Source organism: Eschrichtius robustus, chromosome 20, assembly GCF_028021215.1.
Source record: "Eschrichtius robustus isolate mEscRob2 chromosome 20, mEscRob2.pri, whole genome shotgun sequence".
In the NCBI taxonomy this organism is placed as follows: Eukaryota; Metazoa; Chordata; class Mammalia; order Artiodactyla; family Eschrichtiidae; genus Eschrichtius; species Eschrichtius robustus.
The window spans coordinates 42,908,905-42,929,587 of NC_090843.1; the positions used below are offsets into that span (position 1 = coordinate 42,908,905).

Below are 20,683 nucleotides of genomic sequence, written 5' to 3' on the forward strand. Positions count from 1 at the left end.
GGAATTTTTTGCAATTTGGATTTTAAACCTCTTGAACTTACTCTGATTTTCTCCTTTTTTCTCTATTTTTAAATTTCTCTTTTATGTACATTTTCTGGATATTTCCTCTATGATATCTTCTGATCTTTCCTTTGAATTTAAAATATTTCTGTTATAATCTTAATTTCTAAGAGCTCTTTCTTATCTGAGAATCTATAAATGCCTCCTATTCTTGTTTCATATACGAAATATTCTGTCCTTTAAGGAAATTAATTATAGGTTTAAGAATGTTTTTTTCTTCTCATCTCTATATTCTCTGTTTCTTTGGCATTCCTTTCTTTCTGTTTGTATATTTTAATCTTTTTCAAAGTAGAAACTTTCTTTAAATGTCTGATGATTGTTGGCTCTCCACTCATTGAAGAGTGGGCAAGCTGTGTGTGTGAGGTGGAGCTGGTGGACTCCTGGGCTTCGCTGTAAGAGGTCAGACACCCTACATACTGGCATATTCTTCAGTAATTCTGATGTGTAGTCAGGTTAGTAACCACTTTTATAGTCTATTGATGTTTAATCTCAAAGTGGCATCTCGTATTTAGATTCTATGATGATAAATGTAGAACAGTAATTTATGGGGCCAGTTACAGTTTCAAAGTGCTTTGGTGGATATCATTTCATTTACAGGTATTATATTCATATTTTACAGAGGAGGAAACAGTTCAGAGAGGCTCCATGACTTACACAGAGTCATATAGCCAGTATGGTATAACTGAGGTTTTAATTCAGATTCTGATTTTATATGCCATGATTATTCCCTTACAACTGTGAAGATTTTTGAAACTACTTTTATTGTTTTATCTTCATTTGTTTTAGAAACATAATAATAGGTTAGATTTCTGTAGTTTTAATTTTTCCAAGTTCATTTACACCTGTTCTCTAATTTTTTTCCTGACTATATCGTTCTAAGATAAAAGGAACTGGATGGTGGCTACAGGTTTCAATTATGGTATAGCTATTTTTGAACATATGATTATTTTCTCATCAGGCTGTGGGTAATGACAGTTAATGCACTTCAACCGTCAATAAAGTTTGTACGACAGCAGAAGTATACTCAGAATGATCTGATGATAGATCCTCTCATTGTGCTAAGATGTGACCAGAGGGTGTACAGGTATGTGTCATTTGAGTTCGTTTTTACTATAGAGTTATGCTTTGGAGAGTCAAAGGAAATTGAGTTTAAATTCAGTTTAAACTTATATCTTCGTGTTCTTGCAGGTAACTTGGCAGTATGACCTGTGAGGTTTTTGGGTTTTTTTTGGTTGTCTATATTCATGAACTTCAGTTTAATATGTGGTTAATAAACCTAGCCTTAACAAAATGCCATCTTTGGTTTTGGCAGCCCTCAATAGTGGGCTATTCTTTCTCTCAGAGTCAAGATAGTGAAAAATGATACTATTTCTCGTAGCATTGTTGAAAAAAGCTTTTAAAAAACTGGTTTATTATGAATCATTACATGCATTAAAATTGTGATCCTTTTGGAATCCTTAATTGTGATGTTAGCTTTATTGATTCCACATTTGTCTATACTTCCTTGCCAATTGCTTAACTTAATCAGTTGCTTTGAAGTAGCTTCACCTCAAGAGGTGGGATTAATTAATTCACATCATTAATATTTGAATTTCTGGTTGCTAAGCTAAATAGTAACAAAGATATACAAGTTGAGGGGTCTGCCTTTAAAGTGATTATCACTTGTATCGGGAAATAAGATAAATACCTGAAAAGTTAGATAATATGGTCATGTGCAGATGAATGGTACAGTAAATGAATGGTGTTAAAAGTTTCAGGAGGAAGTGAGACTTGAGTAGTATTTTGAAGTATAGAAATAGGGTTTAGATGAACAGATACTGTAACGATGGGGCGTAAGAGGTCAAGGAAGGTATTGTGAGGAAAAGAATAGTGTGAGCAAAAGTGTAAAAGCAAGAGTGAAAAAGGCTTGAGTGGAAGGCTTAGTTTTTGAGAACACACTTTAGAGTTGGAATGTTAGGTTAAGGTCAGGCTATGGAGGGCCTTGAATGTTAGGCTGAAGAGGTCATTTAGGTGGTAACTTACGAAGAGACAGTTCACACAAGATAGTTCAGAGGGGAAAGAAACTGGAGTAAAGAAGAGTAACTAGGATACAGTAATATACTCATCTGTCTTTAACCCTGGGGATGAAATTCTTGAAGTGGCAAAATCTGCAGAATCAGCCAAATATGGTTTGGTGAGATCAAGGTCTCAGAGGGAAGAGGAATCAGAAGAATAAACAGTATAAATGACATTAAGTATCTATTTAATAAAAAGAAAACAACAGTAAATAACACTTCTAGAGAAGAGCGATTTCTAAAACAATTTATCAGTGTTAAAAATCCACTTAAGTAGGTAACCTTTCACCTAAATCACCCGCAGTTGTTCGGGAGGCTGTTAAATTATGGTATCATAATGTATGAAATGTTTTTGTAGCCTAGATCTTTCACTTAACAACTTGTGAACCTTTTCTCGTGTTAATAGATATTCTTATGTTAATTGGCTACATAGTAGTCCACATAGATATGCTATGCTTAATTCAGTTCCCTATTGTTGGATATTTTGTTTATTTCCATTTTTTGTTATTATTGATAGTGCTGTGGTAACTATTGTGTACTGAGTATTTCCTTAGAAATGATTCTTAAAAATGGAATTATTGAGGTAAAAGGAACATGCTCATTTTTAAGTCTTTTGATTCATGTTTTCATTCTGCCACTCAGAATGGCTGAACCTGTTTACATTCCTATAGTGATGTTTGATGTTGTACACTTTCCTACACTGTTGTATATAATTTTTCCAATTTGATAAGTGAAAAATCGATTCCCATTTTAATTTATATTTTTCTTAGATTGAATATTTTAATATACTTATTGGCTATTGGTATTTCTTCTTTACATTTAGCCTAGTTTTGTATTAGAATGTTTACCTTTTTTGATTTAAAGAGCTCTTTATGTATAAAGGATATCAGCTCTTTGTATATAGAGTGCAGTTTTTTCTTTTATTGTTCTATTGTTTTGCCTTTAATTTTGTTCATTTTTTAAAATTTGATTTTTTCTAAGTGATCATTTAGGTGGTTTTTAAAAATGTCAAACAATATGAAAAGATATGACATTTTGGATTTGCTTTGAACTAACCAGTGGTGATGGTGGGAAAGTGGATGGTGGGGTATGGGTGAAATAAGACTAGCGATGTGTCGATAACTGTTGCTGCTGGGTGATGAGTTCTTAGAGGTTCATTATAATATTCCCTTTTTTATGTGTGCATGAAAGTTTTCATTATATACATTAATAAGTGCACAAACAAGAAGATTAACAAGGAAAAGGTGTACAGTGAAAAGTCTTGTTCTCTCATATCTACCCTGCTGCCATTTTTAAAGCAAAGTTTCTCTTTGAACTATTGACCAATCCCAGTTCCATCTCCAGAGGAAACTTTATTGTCATATGTAGCTTCACTTTCTGTGTATTTACAAATTTATAAACAAATATTTACTTTTTTGTTTTGGGTGGTGTTAAAAAATCATTAAGTGGTTTTTGGTAGGCTCTATTTTGTTTTTTTTTTTGAAAAACTTACCATTCTCAACATGTTTTCCATATTAGTATGCATAGTTCCATCTCATTGTTTTAACTGCTACATGGTATTCCATATATACAGGCCTCTACAAACTCTGATTCAGAATGTCTGGTGGAGTTTAGGATTTTTTTTTTTTTTTAAATAAATACTCCAGGTGATTCTTATCTTCAGTTTTGGGAATATTGCCATGGTTTATTTAACCATTGACATGTTTTTTTTTCCACTATTAATACATGCATGTTTACTATAGAAAATTTGAACATTTCAGAAAAAGTATTGACATTTCCAGTGTTTCACAGTTAAAACCAAAGCTGTACTGCCTGTTTATGCGCACATACTCAGTCTGTGATAGGCTGGGAAGTGGCATTGTCCGGTTTTTCTAAGGGCTTGGCTTTTAATATTTTAGTGGTTACTGATTTATCTTTTTTGGTTTCCTTTTTTACATTTAATTCTTATATCTATTATCATTTAAATTTAATTTATAACAATTATTGAGGAATGAATAACTGTATTCATTTTTTGTTTTGTTTTGTTTTGACTGTGCTGTGGGGCATGCAGGATCTTAGTTCCCTGACCAGGGATCGAAACCCATGCCCCCTGCATTGGGAGAGTGGAGTCTTAACCACTGGACCACCAGGGAAGTCCCTAGACTATTTGTCTTTGAGGACAGCTGCCTTGCAGGCTCATATCTAAGAGATTTAATGGTAGTGCCATTTTTTTGTAAAAAGGAATGCCTTTTTTCTAGGGTATGTATTATATTTGATTTTAGTTGATAAGATGAAATAAATAATACTATTCATACAGTCTTGAAATACAGAGAATTATATATATATTAAGCTTTCATTTTTGAGAATGAATATTTTGGTGGGAAAAGTGTTACTTTTCTACTCTTTCAATGTTTTCAGGTACTGTTCAGGTTTTTCTAATTATTCAAATTGATTGACCATGTTCTGACTAATTTATAAATTTATATTTTTTCTCATGTATTTTTCTTTTCTTCTTTCTGTGTTTAGATGCCCCCCACTGATGGATGTTACTCTACATATGTTGAATGGATATCTTCTGGCATCCAAAGCCTACCTTAGTGCTCATCTGAAGGAAACAGCAGAGCAAGATAGGCTTTCTCAGAATAATACAATAGGTTTAGTTGGACAGACTGATGGCCCAGAAGTTACCAGAGAGGAATTGAAAAATGCATTACTGGCTGCTCAGGTAATAAAGTAAAATTTAGTCAAAAAGGCCAAGCGCTTCCCTGTTAATATAATCAGTTAAATAGATGGCCTTCTATATACAATGGTGACATATTATACATTCCTTTTATTACAGAAGGTATATTATAGTGGTGTTACCTTTGCTTCTGAATATCAGATGGACTGTATTATTAAAATCAGGAATAATCTTCATGGCTTTATTTAATAGCTATTTTAGTGAGATTTATATTTTAACAAAATATAAGACTTTTGTTTCTTAAAATCAAATGGTGGAAAAAAATCTAATGGTGGAGACAGACAAGAAAAGAAGTGTGTATATATATATATATATATATATATATATATATATAAAATAAAATGTCAGGCAGTGATAAATACTGTAACAACACTAGTAGTTAAAGTTTATATTTAGAAAAGTTTTATAACAATATAGAATTTACTGCAGCCTTAGGTAGTAATTTTTGACTAGTGCAGGACATGCGAGATGATTGAATGTTAAGCAATTTGAGGTCTTCAAAGTAGAAATGTTTTCTTAGTTTGAAATATATTTTCTGAAATCTTTTCGTTGGCAATAAGGGGAATTAGAGTAATAATATAGGTCCACAATCCCTTATCTGTAATACAGAAATCCAAAAAGCTATGAAAACTGAGGCATTTTTTTTGGTAATTCAGTTGGCAGAAAAACCTGACCTGATGTGACCTCGTTTGTGTCAAAACTTGACCTGAATTGATGTGAAGCTATTTATGGCCTTTATCCCACTTGATGTGAATGTTGGTATGTTTTGTTGCAGAAATCTTAATACATTTGATTACAATGTACTGCCTTAGTCTCTGCTGGAGGTGTTATATCATATTACAGAAAAAAAAAAAATCTGAGTTCTAAAATAAATCTGACCCTCAGAGTTTCAGATAAGGGATTGAGGATGGTAATAGCTACCATTTATAGAATGCTTATTATATGGTGGGTGCTATTCTGAGTTTTTTATGTATCTTAACTCATTTACTCTTTACAACCAGCCTATGAGGTATGGAGTATTATCTCCATTTTTACAGATTAGGAAAATGAGATCCAGAGAGGTTAAGTGACTTGCTCAAGGTTATACATTTAGTAAGTGGGGAAGCTGGGATTCAGGCTCGGGGAGGTTGGCTCCAGAGTCTATTAAAAAAAAAAACAAAAACAAAACATAAAACAGTAACAACCCAAAACCCGTCAAGAATGATTATAAACTAAAGTTTACTTTATAAATGATTATAATGTAAGGTTAACCTTAGTTTATAATCAAGTTATTAAACAGGTAGATGGAGTAATTGTTTTCTTCTATCCCAGGCAGTGGCAGTCTTTCAGAGATGCATGTTATGTATTCATTTTCTTTTTCCTTCTTCCTGCTAGATGCGAGTGATTATAGCTCTCCTTTATAGGCAGGGGCATTAAGTAGATCACCCCTCAAGAAACTACTTTTCTATGAAATGGCACTCAAGCTTGTAGACTGAGCAATAATGAGTTGTACAGGTGGAATGGATGGTAAGGCAGAATCTTTCCAGAGCCTATCTTCAAATTAAAAGGAAAACGAGCTTTGGGGAGTGACTTTTAGGCATTAATTATTAACCACCATCTTCAGAGGTGAGAAAAAGAGGGGAATACAAGATAGGGTCCTGGGAGAAGTAGGAATTTAAGAGGAAGGAAAGGAGATTCCTTCCTAGAAGTCATTTTTTGCCCTAGGGCCTGTTTTGGATGACACTGAATTAGAATACTCTTGTAGTAGATGCTCTTAAACTCGAGTTCATGTGTCTGCCTTAGAGATGTGTGACCACTCTGAAATTATGCCATATGTTGCTTTGTTTACATATGTTAATTTTTATGCTGAGAGGGTATACAGTTTTCTTCAGATTCTTAAAAGGGTTCATGGCCCTGAAAAAGATGAGAACCACTGGCCTATAGATTGTTCACTTTTTCTCTTAGAAGTACCTCTTTGCTTTTTGTTTTTTTAAAGGAACTGTTATTTTTATCACATGTGTTCATGTGAAAACAAAATCAGATTTGGTTTTCAAACAGACTTCTCAGAAACTTCTTAAATTCACTGTGTTTTATTTGCTTGTAGGATAGTGCCGCTGTCCAGATTCTCTTGGAGATTTGCTTACCTACTGAAGATGAGAAGGCAAAGGGTGTCAATCCAGACAGCTTGCTAAGGAATGTTCAAAGCGTTATTACTGCCAGCACTCCAACTAAGGGAATGGAGGAAGGAGAAGACAATTTGCTCTGTAACCTTCGAGAAGTTCAGTGCCTTATCTGTTGCCTGTTGCACCAAATGTACATTGCGGATCCCAACATTGCTAAGCTCGTTCACTTTCAGGTCTGGTTTCAAAGAATGATTCTTTATGGTTGAACTTTATTTTGGGGGTAGTTTTGAAGTACTAAATTAATAGGAATCATTTAGAAACTGGAGGTCACGCAAATGATCATGGTCCTTTGCAATCTGGAGAAAGATCCAGATTTTAAAAATTTGATTTCAGCCTAATAAAGTGTTCATATAATTTATTTGTATTTTAGTGCATCAGAGAGGTAAAATGCCAGGAAACATGTAGGGCATTGTAGCCTTCTGAGCAACTGTTACATAAAGGAAGTGAAACCTTCCTTTATATTTTTATCTGTATTTGACTTGCAGCTGTTTTATTTCTAACTTTTCCCCCCTTTTTTGTTGAGATAGGGTTATCCATGTGAACTTTTGCCTCTGACGGTCGCAGGTATTCCATCTATGCACATCTGTCTGGATTTCATACCTGAGCTGATTGCACAGCCAGAACTTGAAAAACAGGTAATGAGCATTTTGGAACTTAAGGAGAATTTTGATCTCCCTCTAATCTTGCTAGTTATATAAAACATTTTACAATTTTTCATACTTAAAGACCTTCTTCAGAAACATGTAATATTTGGATTTTGTGTTACAGATATTTGCTATCCAGTTGCTTTCTCACTTGTGTATCCAGTATGCATTACCAAAGTCACTCAGTGTGGCTCGCTTAGCTGTCAATGTCATGGGAACTCTGCTAACAGGTGTGTAGCCAACCGACATCAATAACAAAAATTTCTAACATAAAGTAGTACATATTTTTTCTGAATTTAGTGACACCGTGTTTTCTGTGTCACTAATAGTTATGCCATCTTTTGAATTATTCTTTTTGAAAATTTTCCTATGACAAATGTGATGTATAGTATAGAGGAGATGAGTAGGTAGGCAAATTGTATCTTTCATTTTTGTGAATGACTATATAGATTTATAGTAAATATACTAAGCATTCCACATTTTACAAATGGAAATCAAGTCTACCTTCTGAATATAATTATGTCAATAGAAAACAAGTTACAATCTATTACAAATGCTTAGAGTTCCAGAAAAATATAATCATCTGTGTAAATAAAAGATAAATATATAAGTTGTTTCCTTAAGTTCTAAAACATACCCTAACATTTTAACCACCTTCCAGGTTGTTAAGTAAAATGGTATGAAAATAAACTAAAAGATATGAACTATAATTCAACCATTAAAAGTTATGGCTTAGTCAATTTCATATTCTTTCTCAGTGCTCCCATAATAATGTATTCATTTATCTTTCCATCGTATTCACTTCATGGTATAATTATTTGCAGTGGTTAAGATCTTACACTGCTTGAGTTCTATCCCAACTCCACTGCTAACTGGAGTTGAAGAAGCTTCTTAATCTCTCTAAGGTTTATTTAAGAGTTTCCTCATATATTAAATAGGTATCATAGAAATACTTTTTTCATTCATAAGATTGTGAGAATTAAATGAAACAATGCATGCAGTGCACCTATCACAGTGTTTGGACATAAGCATTTGTGTGTTGGATGATGGCTGACTACTAGATTATGAGCTCCCTGAAGGCAGGGGCTGGCCGTGTCTTAGAAAACTTAGTATCCTCAGCACAGAGCATGGTGCTTAGTATATTGTATAGGTCATGTATGTTGAATTTGTATCTGTAAAATGAAAAATTCTGTTTTATTTCTTTCTAACAGTTTTAACACAGGCTAAGCGATATGCTTTCTTCATGCCAACTCTGCCAAGTTTGGTCTCTTTTTGTCGAGCATTTCCTCCACTGTATGAGGATATTATGTCTTTGTTGATCCAAATAGGGCAAGTCTGTGCCTCTGATGTTGCCACTCAGACAAGAGACATCGATCCGATTATTACGCGTAAGTAGTAACTTATTTTCAAGAGTTGTTTTAATATCTCAAACAGAAAGGCCCAAATCCTTTCCAGATTTCTTGCCTTATTTATTTTTCCTTATGTTTTTAGGCCTTCAACAAATAAAGGAGAAGCCAAGTGGATGGTCTGGAATCTGTAAAGATCCATCTTACAAAAATGGACCTAGGGACACTGGAAGCATGGATCCTGATGTACAGCTCTGTCATTGTATTGAAAGCACAATAATTGAAATAATAAACATGAGTGTTAGTGGAATTTAAACAAAAACAAAAAAAACTTAAAACAAAAAAATGAAGCTGTTTTGCTGCATATACCCAACATGAATTTGCATCTTGTAACAGCTAAACTGAATGGGAACAGTAACGTCTTGGAATCACTAGAACGATTCAATTCAACATGAATACAATTTAGAACTCTCTTGAGAATTATGCTTGCTTGTATTTGATTGGCAGTTCTTTGGATCTACTTTGCTGGTATGTTTTTTGTAGCAGCTGAGCTTTTTCTGTTGGGAGCACATTTAAGAAACTCATTACTGGAAAGTGAATATGGCCTTGTATTAAGCTTTTGAAGGGAAGAAAAACTGCCATGCCTTTAATTTAATTTCTTATAAAAATAAGTCTGTGGGTAGCCCTAGTATGTACCTGTCAGCTAGTAACAGAGTATATTGTTGCAATGATGAGAGGGAGAAGAAGGGAAGGGAGAATTCAGGAAAAATTAGGAGTTTAGATACCCAAATAGAAACGTCTAAAACTTGCAATGCAAGTAAGAGTAATGCAAGATGGAATTCCATTTCTCAAGAAATAGTATTGAGAAGGCTTTAAAAAAGGCAAATAGCTTTTTGTGAATGATTTTCATGGAATTACAGATGAGGATTTTAAGATTTTACATATTTGCTTCAATTTTTACTAATATATGAAGCCATATGTTTAAAGAGATACTTGAATAATTTGGAATTTTAAGATACTGGTTTAAAAGTGTTTACAGAAACATCTTTGTGCAGAGAAGAACCTGAAAGGATGTCTCATTTAGTTTTTTTAAAGTTTATTTTTATAATGGTCAGAGGGGGGAAATACGTTGGTATCTAATTAAAGTTTAGAGCAATAAAGCCCACTGGATTAAAAAGTTCTTGGTTTGTCATCAGGATTATAAGTCACATCATAATTCTAGAAGATTTTGAAGTACAAAAATATGTAGTGTTTGGACCACAGGAAAAATTAAAAAGGGGAAAATACTGTGTTGTGGAAGGATTTTGCAGTCCTCTTTTAGGAATGTCCATTGATTAGGTAGATGCATTCAGATAACCCATAATCCTCATTTTTTTTCTTAATGAAGTATCCAGTGTAGAAGGTACTTCTCTTTGCTTTCTGAGATATACCTGAATGAACCCCCCCTTCCCGCCCCACTTGAAACAGACCTCTTCACTTATAAAAGAAATAAGGCAGGCTAATAAGAAACTGTGGTTTTTAAGAAAAGAAATTTAATTTCAGCCTTTTCACTAGCAAATAGTCACATCTTATTTTCCTTCTGTGTAAAACGGGATTACTGCTGGCCCTACCTCATAAAGGGTATTATATAAGAATTAATTTGTATCTGTTTCAAATCATGAAGTGCACAGTATCATCGAGGAGAGTATTTATAACTTTTATTAGATGCTTAAAGTTCAATTAAATAATTTTGATGCAAAAAATAAAAGCGTACACTTAAAAACAAACTATAAGAATTTTCATATTTTTAAACAAGGCAGTTTTGTAGCCTTTTAAAATTAAGTACAACTGCTCCTGTTTTGTTTTCTTTTGTTTAAACTGAGGCTTTGGAATATCTTGTGTGAGTAGGTAACCTCTAGGAATTCAGAAAAGGTTTTCTAACTAAATGCAGTGCACATTCGTGGATCAATTTTCAAAGACTCGTCAAAACCTGCTGTGTTAAAATAATACCATATGCTGTGTTTCATCACGTTTGTTGATGATGTAAATAAAATGTGTAAATATATTAGTAAATGTTAATATTCATGTATTTTAAGTTTAGGTTATAACATTTGTCACAATGTGATTTTTTTTTTTTATTCAAGTGAAAAACAGATGTGTGCAGCTATTTTGAATATTGGTTTATAAACATTCATATTCTTTATCAAATGAACTTGTAGTTTTTTGTGTTTCATTTCACCAGTGTTAACCTGAAAGGAACAGTTCAAGGGACTGGAATCCAGGACTGTCTGGCTCCAGAAACTATGTGTATCCCTTTTTGTTACGCTACATACATCAAAAGGCAATACAAGGTGAGAGTCAGTTGAGAGCCTTAGGAATTCAGGAGAGGAAAATCAGAGTAGTTACCCTGGAGCAGTCACTTAAAAGATTTTGATATTTAAAAAAAATTGTAAAAGCAGAATAATAATTTGAAGGTATTTTTAAGGATTTATTTTTATAAATTATCCTCCATAGCACTGTCTTACCGGTATTTCATTTTTTTGTACTTTCCCTTCATCTTTGCTTATGCATATGTATTTTCACATAATGGAATTCCATAATACCCAGTTTGGCATCTGCTTTTTTTCATTTAACTTTATATGGAAATTTTTTGCACGTTGTTTGGTTTTTATAATTATTTTATTGGCTCCAGAATGACTGAATTGATATAACCATCTCCCTATTACTACTAGACTGGGAAGTTAATGATTTTTTTCCAAACAGAATGGGCACTATTATCAACTGAGGTACTACTACTTTTTCTTACTTTTAGATTACTTCTTTAGGATAAATTTATGAGCCTGAGATTACTAAATTAAAGGGTAGAATTTATTTTTATGATTGTACGTTTTGTCATTTTGGGAAGATACAGTAAAACAAAGTGAGGCAAACAAATCAACTCGCCTTTTGCTGCTCCGACCTGCAGCAAATCTCTGTCCCAAACTGGTTTCTCAGGATGTGAAAAACTGTCTCAGGTTTTGCTTTTTGGGGGCACTAGTATTTGAGCCAAGTTTAGGCTAGAGTTTAAAAAAACCCAACAGTTTGGCGACATCACGGTTAACTCCCTACCTTTGAGGAAACTGAAGTGTACTTGGCAAAGAATAAATTGGTCTTAGGAGGGACAGAAGGCTGACAAGCCTTAAAGGAGGTACTGGAGACCTCGAGAGCGTTTCTCTGGTTGAACGTGGTATCTGAGAAAGCCTTGACTATCAGGAGATTCTGTAGCCAGCTGTCATCGAATCTTTTCGCCTAATTTGGCTCAGCACTCTGGCAATTCCCCCCTGGGTCTTTTTTTTTTTTTTTTTTTAATATTTTATTTTTTTCTGGATTGTGTGGTGTTTGTGGTAGTTGTCAGCATTTTTTTTTTTTATTTTTTTTTTTATTTACGGCTGTGTTGGGTCTTCGTTTCTGTGCGAGGGCTTTCTCCTATTGCGGCAAATGGGGGCCACTCTTCATCGCGGTGCGTGGGCCTCTCACTATCGCGGCCTCTCTTGTTGTGGAGCACAGGCTCCAGACGCGCAGGCTCAGTAAATGTGGCTCACGGGCCTAGTCGCTCCGCGGCATGTGGGATCCTCCCAGAGCAGGGCTCGAACCCGTGTCCCCTGCGTTGGCAGGCAGACTCTCAACCACTGCACCACCAGGGAAGCCCCCCTCCTGGGTCTTTTTGATACTCTGGCTTCCGGAAAGTTCGGAAGTTTGAATCGGGTGCCCCCGAGGAATGCTGAGAGAGCTCGGCGCGGCTTACCGGTGTCTCCTCTTCGTTGGTCTACAGACCTTAAATGTGAGACTTAGAGTTTCCAAGAAAACTGAGGCACGGATTAAATCACCGGTTTCAAAAAGTCCAACGGCGAAGGCTCTTTTCCTTTAAATCCCTGGGCTCTGTGGAAGTCCATCACTCTCGAGGCAATCGCCTTCCGGTGCCGCCAAGTAGCTTGGGTCCTTTCTTACTGCGGGGGCTTCCGTTGGGTGCCAGAGCGCCCCCTGACCTCGAGCCGGGATTGGTTGCTTGGTTTCTCGTCTTGGCGGGTGATTGGTTGTCTGAGCTCGCCCGGCGATTGGTGCTGGGAGTCGAGGGGGGTGGGCGGCGGGAATTCGTCTGCGAGAGTGTTGTGGAAGCGACTGATGAGAGCTGAAGGGCAGAAAAGGTAAAGCGGCCGCAAGCCCGCGACCGGGCCCGGGAGTCGCAGCCAGGTGAGGAAGAGAGGCTAGGACCTTTCTTCTCTGCCAGGGCTCCGCTGTGGTTGCTCGCAGTTTTCAGCTTCCTTTTCTCCCGTGAGTGGGAGTGCAGTAGGCGGTGTTTGGGTTTTCCTCAGGGCGGGCAAGTCTGTCTCGCGGGAAGGGCGCGAAGTCGGCCAGGAGAGTGCCTTCTCCTTTCGTCCACCCGCTTTGCAGGCCCGTCGGTTGACTGGATCATCAGGGCCTCGGGGATTCCAACTTGCCGAGGGAGGAGGGAATGTGAGGAAGAAAACCTGGGAGCGGGGAGACTGCAGCTTACCTCCTTGGAACAGAGGCCTGTTATTAGCCCCGGGCCCCGCGTTACCTCTGGGCAGGAGGGGGCGACGGCGGGAGCCTGATCTTGGTTTGTCCTTTATTCAGTGTGTGGGGAAGCTTCCCCATTTTGAGATGTCTGTAGCCGCAACTGGGGAGGGGGGGTCGACTGGTTTCTAGGTTATATCTGAGTAACTAGGCCAGCCTTGAGCTGTTGGTTTAGATTTAGGGGTGAGATTCCACCAAATTTCATTCTCAGAGCTTCACAGAAACACAAAATGTTAGAACTGGAAAAGACCTTAGGCTAGTGGTTCTTAACTTCTTTGGGAACACGTAAGCTTTGTTGATGGTTGTTACTGGCTTCATAATCTGTTGAGTTGGTATTTTAACCATGTCTCCATCCCCAGATCGAATTTACCTTTTTTTCACCATTGCAAATAATTTTTCAGTTGATAACGGTGTATATCATTTTCCCTCAGTTTTCAGTTATTTCCTTAGGATATATTTCTGGGAATGAGAAATCTTTGGACTTTCTCTCCAGACAAATGCAGTCATACGCAGAAACTTCTGCATGCAGTATCAAGAGATCACAGTCTTTCAATTACATCTATGAATCCTAGGTTAAGAAAAGGTGGTTTACAAGAGGTGGGGATTAAAGTAGATCACTTCCTCTGTATCAGATGCTGGAGTTGAGGCACATTCTGTACATTACCATATTTAATTCTTAAGTCAGTGCCTGGCTAATTTTCATAAAAACCCTATCAGGTGGATATCTCCATTTCACAGATGAAGAAACAGGCTCTGTGAGATTCACAGTGGAATTCAAATTTAGGCTTGCCTTACTTCAAAGTCAATCTTCTTTACATTATACCCTACTGACCTTTACGTAAGAATTACTGAGCACCTACCATGTGCCAAGGCGCTTTCTTCCTCAGAACAATTTTTAAATTACGGATTATTACAGATAAGGATCTTAGTTTAGAGAAGTGAAGAGACATGATCAGGGTAACATATCTGAGTTGTTGTCAGAACCTGATGTAGAACCTACTTCCTAACTCCTGGTCCACAGCTTTGGCAGAATAAGGATGCAAATCCAGATTTGTTAGATTCCAAGACATGCTCTCAACCACTGTGATTTATAAGAGTAGGAAATCCTTTTACTTCCATTTGTTTTGTTTATACATTATTAATTCCAATTTTTGTTTCTAGACTTCTGTCCTAGTCTCAGGTATCTGTTTTTCTTTGAATGGCTTTGTTTCAGTATTGACTTTCATTTCTGTTGCAGTTAGGAATCTGAAGTAACCAGTAAAGCAGGATGTCTTCAGTATGTTCTGAGTATACAATTGGTGGGGTGAAGATTAACTTTCCTTGTAAAGCTTATCCATCACAGCTTGCTATGATGAATTCTGTAAGTATTGTTCAGCAGTTATTTTAAGTCTTTATTAAGATACAGATGCTTATAATTCATAACATACATTGAGTCTGTGACTACATTTTCTCAGGTAGTAAATGGATTGAAAATATTTGCTGGGTTCATTGAAGAACATCTAACCTTTGGAAAAATAATACTGATTGCTGCTAAACTGTATATGTCTATGATTAGGAGGTAAAGGAGAACATCCTGAAAAATGTTCTCAGCTCATTTAGAACTTCTGTTTACTTTACTGAATTACTTTGAAATAGAAAGTATTTACTGTCTTTTACGCAGACTACTATACTTTTCACCATAATTTTTTTGAGATATTTCAATCATATAGAAAATTAATATACAAACTTGAGTAAACCAATTTACCAGCTTTGTTAAATCTTAATATTTTGCCATATTTACTTTATACCTTGTTTATGAGTAACAAGATAACTAATATCCTGAATTTGTTATTTTTCTTTCCTAGCCATGTTTTTATACTTTTATTGCATAGGTATGTATCCATAAACAATATAGTGTATACTTTACATTTTTATAACTTTGCACAATGATATGATATTATGCTTATCTTTCTGGAGAACTTGATTTTTTTTTTTTTACTTAATATTAACATTCTTCTTCTTATTATTTTTTAAGGGTTTATGCCATAAGTTTATTTATAGACGTACCTAGTATGTTGAGTTCAAGAGTTGGATCCTTTTTTCAGAGAGATTGCACCTCTTAAAATGCTCCCCTTCATATCTGTTTCATGGATTATTTTTTGAGCAGTTGGTGTCTTACTATAAAGAAAGGAGAAACAAATCCAGATCAGAAGTACAAAGTCATTGTAACTAGTAATCGCCCCTTGTTTTCCACTGAAAATGGTAAATTCTTCCCCGGACCCTCCTCATAGTGGCTCCTATGGCCCACAGAGGTTGTGAACCTCCAGATGCTCTGTCCCAACGTAGCGCTGTTGGAAGCCTGTGGAAGGCGCAGAGACTGAAGGCAGAAGAAATGGCAGCAGCACACCAAGCCCTCCTTTCCTCATGACCTTGTTCTCTTGTCTAACATTTTTAAGATGTAGCCCTATTGATTGATAACGCATTTCCATTGCTGTATGGTATTCCATTGTATGAATATACCAGAATTTTATATTTGCCCATTTTCCTCTTGATAAGACATTTAGGTTGTTTACGTTATTTTGCAATTATAAACAGTGCTGCTATGAACTTTCTTATACATGTTTCCTTGTGTTCCTGTGGGAAAGGTTTTGGGTGTTTACATAGGACTGGATTGCTGGAGTTCAGTATCGTTAACTTTACTAGAAATTGTTAATTTCTGTACAGAGTGGTTGTAACACTCCCACCAACAGTATCCCCCATTAAGTTTTCATCAAAGATATTAGTGTATTCTATCTAGTTTTACAGAAATGATGGTGCTTGCATAAGTAAGGCACAAATTGCTTTTCATTTCTTTTGTGCTTGATATGGTTTAAATCTAACATAATTTTAGGGAGAGATATAAAGGAATAAAGTCTACATTTAACTAAATTCTAGTTCTCCTTTCTGCTATTGCTCTGTTCCTTGAAGTGCATGCAACTTTACTTGTTGTTGTATGGAGAGAGACTTTAATGAAGTAAGTTGTTTATTGATTTTTTAAAATTGTTTTTGTGTCCATAGATTGTCAGAGGATTAAATAGTAAGCAGCATTGTTTGTTGGAGAGCCCCACAGGGAGTGGGAAAAGCTTAGCCTTACTTTGCTCTGCTTTAGCATGGCAACAATCTCTTAGTGGTAAGTAGTTGTTTGATGTCTTCAGGTTGCTTATTGGGACCTGAAAAAAATCTAATAAAGTACTTTTTACCCAGAATGCTTCAACCATGTTCTAGCTAATTTAAATATTCTCTTTTAAGATATTTCTTTATAATCAGTTATATATCTTCCAAAAGAGTTTCAATATAGCAAAATATGTTCAGTTAATCCTAAAATAATTTTGAACATAAGATAGTCCTTTATTTGATGATTCAGCGTGTATATAAGAATCTCGGATTTTATTTTTACTATTTTTCATAATAATGATTATGAAAATAATTAGATGATAATTTGTATATAAAAGTTGCAAGAGATGGGGCTGTCATGATTATATAGCATATCATTACAAATAATTGCTTTTTTTGAGTAAATCCTTTAATATAGTTGCTTATCTCACAACATTAGAAAATGGAATACATAAAAAAGAAAAATTCTAGTTGATCTTTCTACTTGTTTGGATGCCAGATAAGCAGAAGTTTATTGTAATATTGTTTTTATGAATTCATATTATTTCCCATAGCTTTATTTGCTAACAAATGTCTAGTTACTTTTGTGAAAGACTGTCTAATATTCATAATGAATCTGAAATACAATATTGGTCACATTTTAGTTACATAATTAGATGGCTCTGTCCTAAAGTATTAGGAGATTTTAAAGTTAACCATGGGTGTATATGTTTATGTATGTATGTGTGTATATATATGTACACACATATATATGTTTTTTGAAAAGAAATAGTTGTGCTACTGGTAAGACTATTAAAAATAAAGAGTAAATATTTTATAAGCTTTTGGTTGTCCATTTTGTTTCTTACTGATGTTTATCTTTGGGGAAAATGAGATTATCTGTTAATAAATTTTTAATGGGAGACTCTGGAAAATAAAATTAGTAGTATTTATGTAGTGCAGATGGGAAAATAATGTCAGTACTGTTTATAGAAAATAAAATAAATTATTTAGCTTTTATATATCTATGAATTGTATATTTATACAATGTAGGCACACATAGAACTGTTACAATTTTGTATTATATTTAAGTATTGAAAATTACCTGTTTTATTTAATTTGAATATTGACTTTAAAATGTATTTTGATACATGTATCAGAAATGATATCATGAAACATGTTTTTTGAAATAGAAGTATAATGTGGGAATGATTTAACCCTTATGTGTTTACATTATTATTTTATATTGAACTTTCAAATTTTTCATTTAGGGAAATAGCAGTAATTAAGAATATACTTTAGGTATACTTGGTATTTTAATATATTTCAATATAAATGAATACTCAAGTGGTTGTGCCTCTGTTACATTATTAATCTTTGACTGTTATTAGATTTTTGTAAATCATGTAAATTGTTGATAACTTCTCTATAAATGTTTCTGGCATAAGTGTTTCTCACCTGTCCTAATTTAATGCTGCAGGATGGGTGACCAACTTGTCCAGATTTGCCAGGTACTTTCCTGGTTTTAGAACTGAGATTCTGAATCCTGGGAAACCTCCCAATCCTGGGCAAAAAATAAGGTGGTTGCACACCCTAGCTGAAGAGGAAGATTAATGTTTTTTTAATTAGAAATATTATAAATAGAGGTTATTTCATTTTTAGGGAAGCCAGTGGATGAAGGCTTAAGTAAAAAAGCTGAAGTACCATTGTCGTGTTGTTGTACATGCCATTCAAAGAATTTTACAAACAATGACGTGAACCAGGGAACTTCATATCATTTCAACAGTCCAAGTACACCACCTTCTGAAAGAAATGGCACTTTGTCAACTTGTCAAGGTAGTTTATATTTTGTCTGGGTCTTTTGGTATCTGTAATAGGGGTCTTAATTATTGCTGTTATGAGACCTAATGTAGATAAATTTTGTTAGCATAATTGGTTATGTATTTCCACCTAATTTCTCTGGAATTATTTTGAATAATGCATAGAGTGGTCAGAAATCCTTGGAATATTTTATTCTTGGCCTCACTTTTAACTGATTCAGACATCTTGCTAGCTTAAATCATTTTTGAAGAAGGCAAGGCAAAATAACTGATATTCAGAAATTGATGTTATTTGTAGGCAGTATTGTTAATTATATGTCAGAATTTTATAAAACATTTTGATTTGTATTGTAAGGCAAAATCTAATTAGCCTCATTCATTCTTGATAAGTTTGCCTGGACTTCTGAGACCAGTATCCTATATGAGAATCAGGTATGTTTCAAATATGATCCTTAGCTGTTCTTACTAGATTTATTTAAGAGAAATATATTATCAATAACATAAAATTATTAATTTAAAGAATATTTCTTTTGCTTTGACTGTATGGAAAAGATTGACCATTACTTGCTTAAGCCAGAAACCTAGGAGACATCCTGTACACTTCGCTCTTCCTTATTCCTCCATGCAAATCTCCACCTCCACTGATAACTTCCCTAGTACAAACTACCATTTGTTCTTTAGACCGTGTAATAACTCCTTTCCTGCTTTCACTCATGCCATTCCTTAACTAATCACTGGCAGGGAGAAAAGAGGTTGCCATGCCTGGCTTAAGTCTAAACAGTATCCACTTCCTAAAATCAAGGATGGAGTTGTCTTCCTCTAAAGCACATGACTGTGTGGAGGATGGTAGCTGCTTGAACCGAAGTGTGATTCTTTTAGGAATGAAGACGAGAAAGTGGAATAGATGCCGGAGAGGTGACCAATAGTGTTGTCTACATGGTTTTGAGCCTTAACATTTTTGGCTTTCTTCCCATTCTTTAAAAGGGTCATGCTTTCTGCTGCCTTCAGAGCCTTTGCTTGTGTTAGTGTCTCTTCTGAGGAAAATTCCATCTTCAACTTGTTGTCCTGCTCTTCCTTTAGCTCTCAGCTTAGATATCACTTCTTTAAGGCAGCCATACTGATCTTTCCATCACACTACATTTGGTTTCCCTATTATATTCTGTCATCTCACTGTGTACCTCTCCTTCATAGCACTTGTTACAATTCGTATTATCCACGTGTCTGTGTGCATCTTTTATTAATCTCTGCTTCCCCTAGCAGACTGTATACTCCATGAGGTCAGGAACTGTGTCAGTTTGCTCACCATTGCATATCTAGCAGTGCCTGGCATATAGTAGGAGCTAGATAAATATTTGTTGTATGAATGAATGGAATTGATTTTAAGCTAATTATTAATATAAGAACTCTTGGCTTATAATGTTTATGTACAACCTGTATTTTTTTTTAAAGACAGCTTTATTGAAATATTCTTGACATAACAGACTCTATATATTTAAATGGTACATTTTGATAAGGTTCGACATAAGAGTATTTCCCTGAAACTTTCACTAACATCAAGATAGTGAATATATCCATCAGCTTCAAAAGTTTTCTCATGCCTCTTTATTATCCCTCCTTTCCACCATTTTATAATTTATCCTCCCCAAACAACCACTGAGTGTTTTCTGTCACTGTAGATTAGTTTGCATTTTCTAGAGTTTATATGAATGAAATAATACAGTTTGTACACTTGCCTAGCTTCTTTCACTTAACATAATTCTTTTAAAATTTATCCATGTTGTTGCATGTATCAACAGTTGGTTCTTTTTTATTGCTGAGTAATATTCTGTTGTATGGATATACTGCCAATTGTTTATGCAGTCACCTGTTGATGTGTATTTGAGTTGTTTCTAGTTTCCGGTTACAAATAAAGCTGCTATGAACATTTGTGTATAAGTCGTCGTTATGGACATGTGCTTTCACTTTTCTGGGTAAATACCTAGGAGTGTAATGACTGGATCACTTATGTGTAACTTTAAGAAACTTCAAAACTGTTTCCCAAAGTAGTTATGCCATTTTACATTTCCACCAGCAGTGTATGAGAGTTCCCATTTCTCTGCATCCTTGCCAGCACTTGGTACGGTAAATCTTTTTAGCCATTCTAATAAGCTTATAGTGGTATCTTACTGTGGTTTTATTTTGCATTTCCCTAATGACTTGTGATGTTGAGCATC

The 20,683-nt window shown here is 35.0% G+C and overlaps 2 protein-coding genes and 1 pseudogene across 6 annotated transcripts in view; 2 read left to right on the forward strand and 1 right to left on the reverse strand.

Annotated features, from left to right (window-relative positions):
• The window catches only part of INTS2 (integrator complex subunit 2), a 56,920-nt gene extending 47,560 nt beyond the window's left edge, over positions 1-9,360 (forward strand). The window contains exons 19-25 of the mRNA XM_068529681.1: positions 1,019-1,144; positions 4,620-4,818; positions 6,917-7,168; positions 7,523-7,630; positions 7,764-7,869; positions 8,851-9,027; positions 9,131-9,360. Coding sequence (XP_068385782.1) covers positions 1,019-1,144; positions 4,620-4,818; positions 6,917-7,168; positions 7,523-7,630; positions 7,764-7,869; positions 8,851-9,027; positions 9,131-9,300 — 1,138 coding nt within the window. The 3' untranslated portion in view covers positions 9,301-9,360. The remainder of the gene's footprint in view (positions 1-1,018; positions 1,145-4,619; positions 4,819-6,916; positions 7,169-7,522; positions 7,631-7,763; positions 7,870-8,850; positions 9,028-9,130) is intronic.
• A 63-nt stretch (positions 9,361-9,423) lies between these two features.
• Positions 9,424-20,683, forward strand: part of BRIP1 (BRCA1 interacting DNA helicase 1) — a 204,673-nt gene continuing 193,413 nt past the window's right edge. For 2 of the 5 annotated variants that reach the window (XR_011071764.1, XM_068529682.1), the window contains exons 1-4: positions 13,110-13,194; positions 14,777-14,899; positions 16,576-16,687; positions 18,313-18,486. Coding sequence is in view for 4 of the 5 variants with exons in the window: in XM_068529682.1 (XP_068385783.1) it covers positions 14,807-14,899; positions 16,576-16,687; positions 18,313-18,486 (379 nt within the window). In the remaining variant the exon portion in view is untranslated. Of the gene's footprint in view, positions 9,514-11,206; positions 11,316-13,109; positions 13,195-13,370; positions 13,583-14,776; positions 14,900-16,575; positions 16,688-18,312; positions 18,487-20,683 lie in introns of those variants that run through there. The other 3 variants (XM_068529684.1, XM_068529685.1, XM_068529683.1) reach the window with 3 other exon arrangements.
• LOC137754953 (cytochrome c oxidase subunit 7C, mitochondrial pseudogene) lies at positions 15,671-16,059 on the reverse strand (annotated as a pseudogene).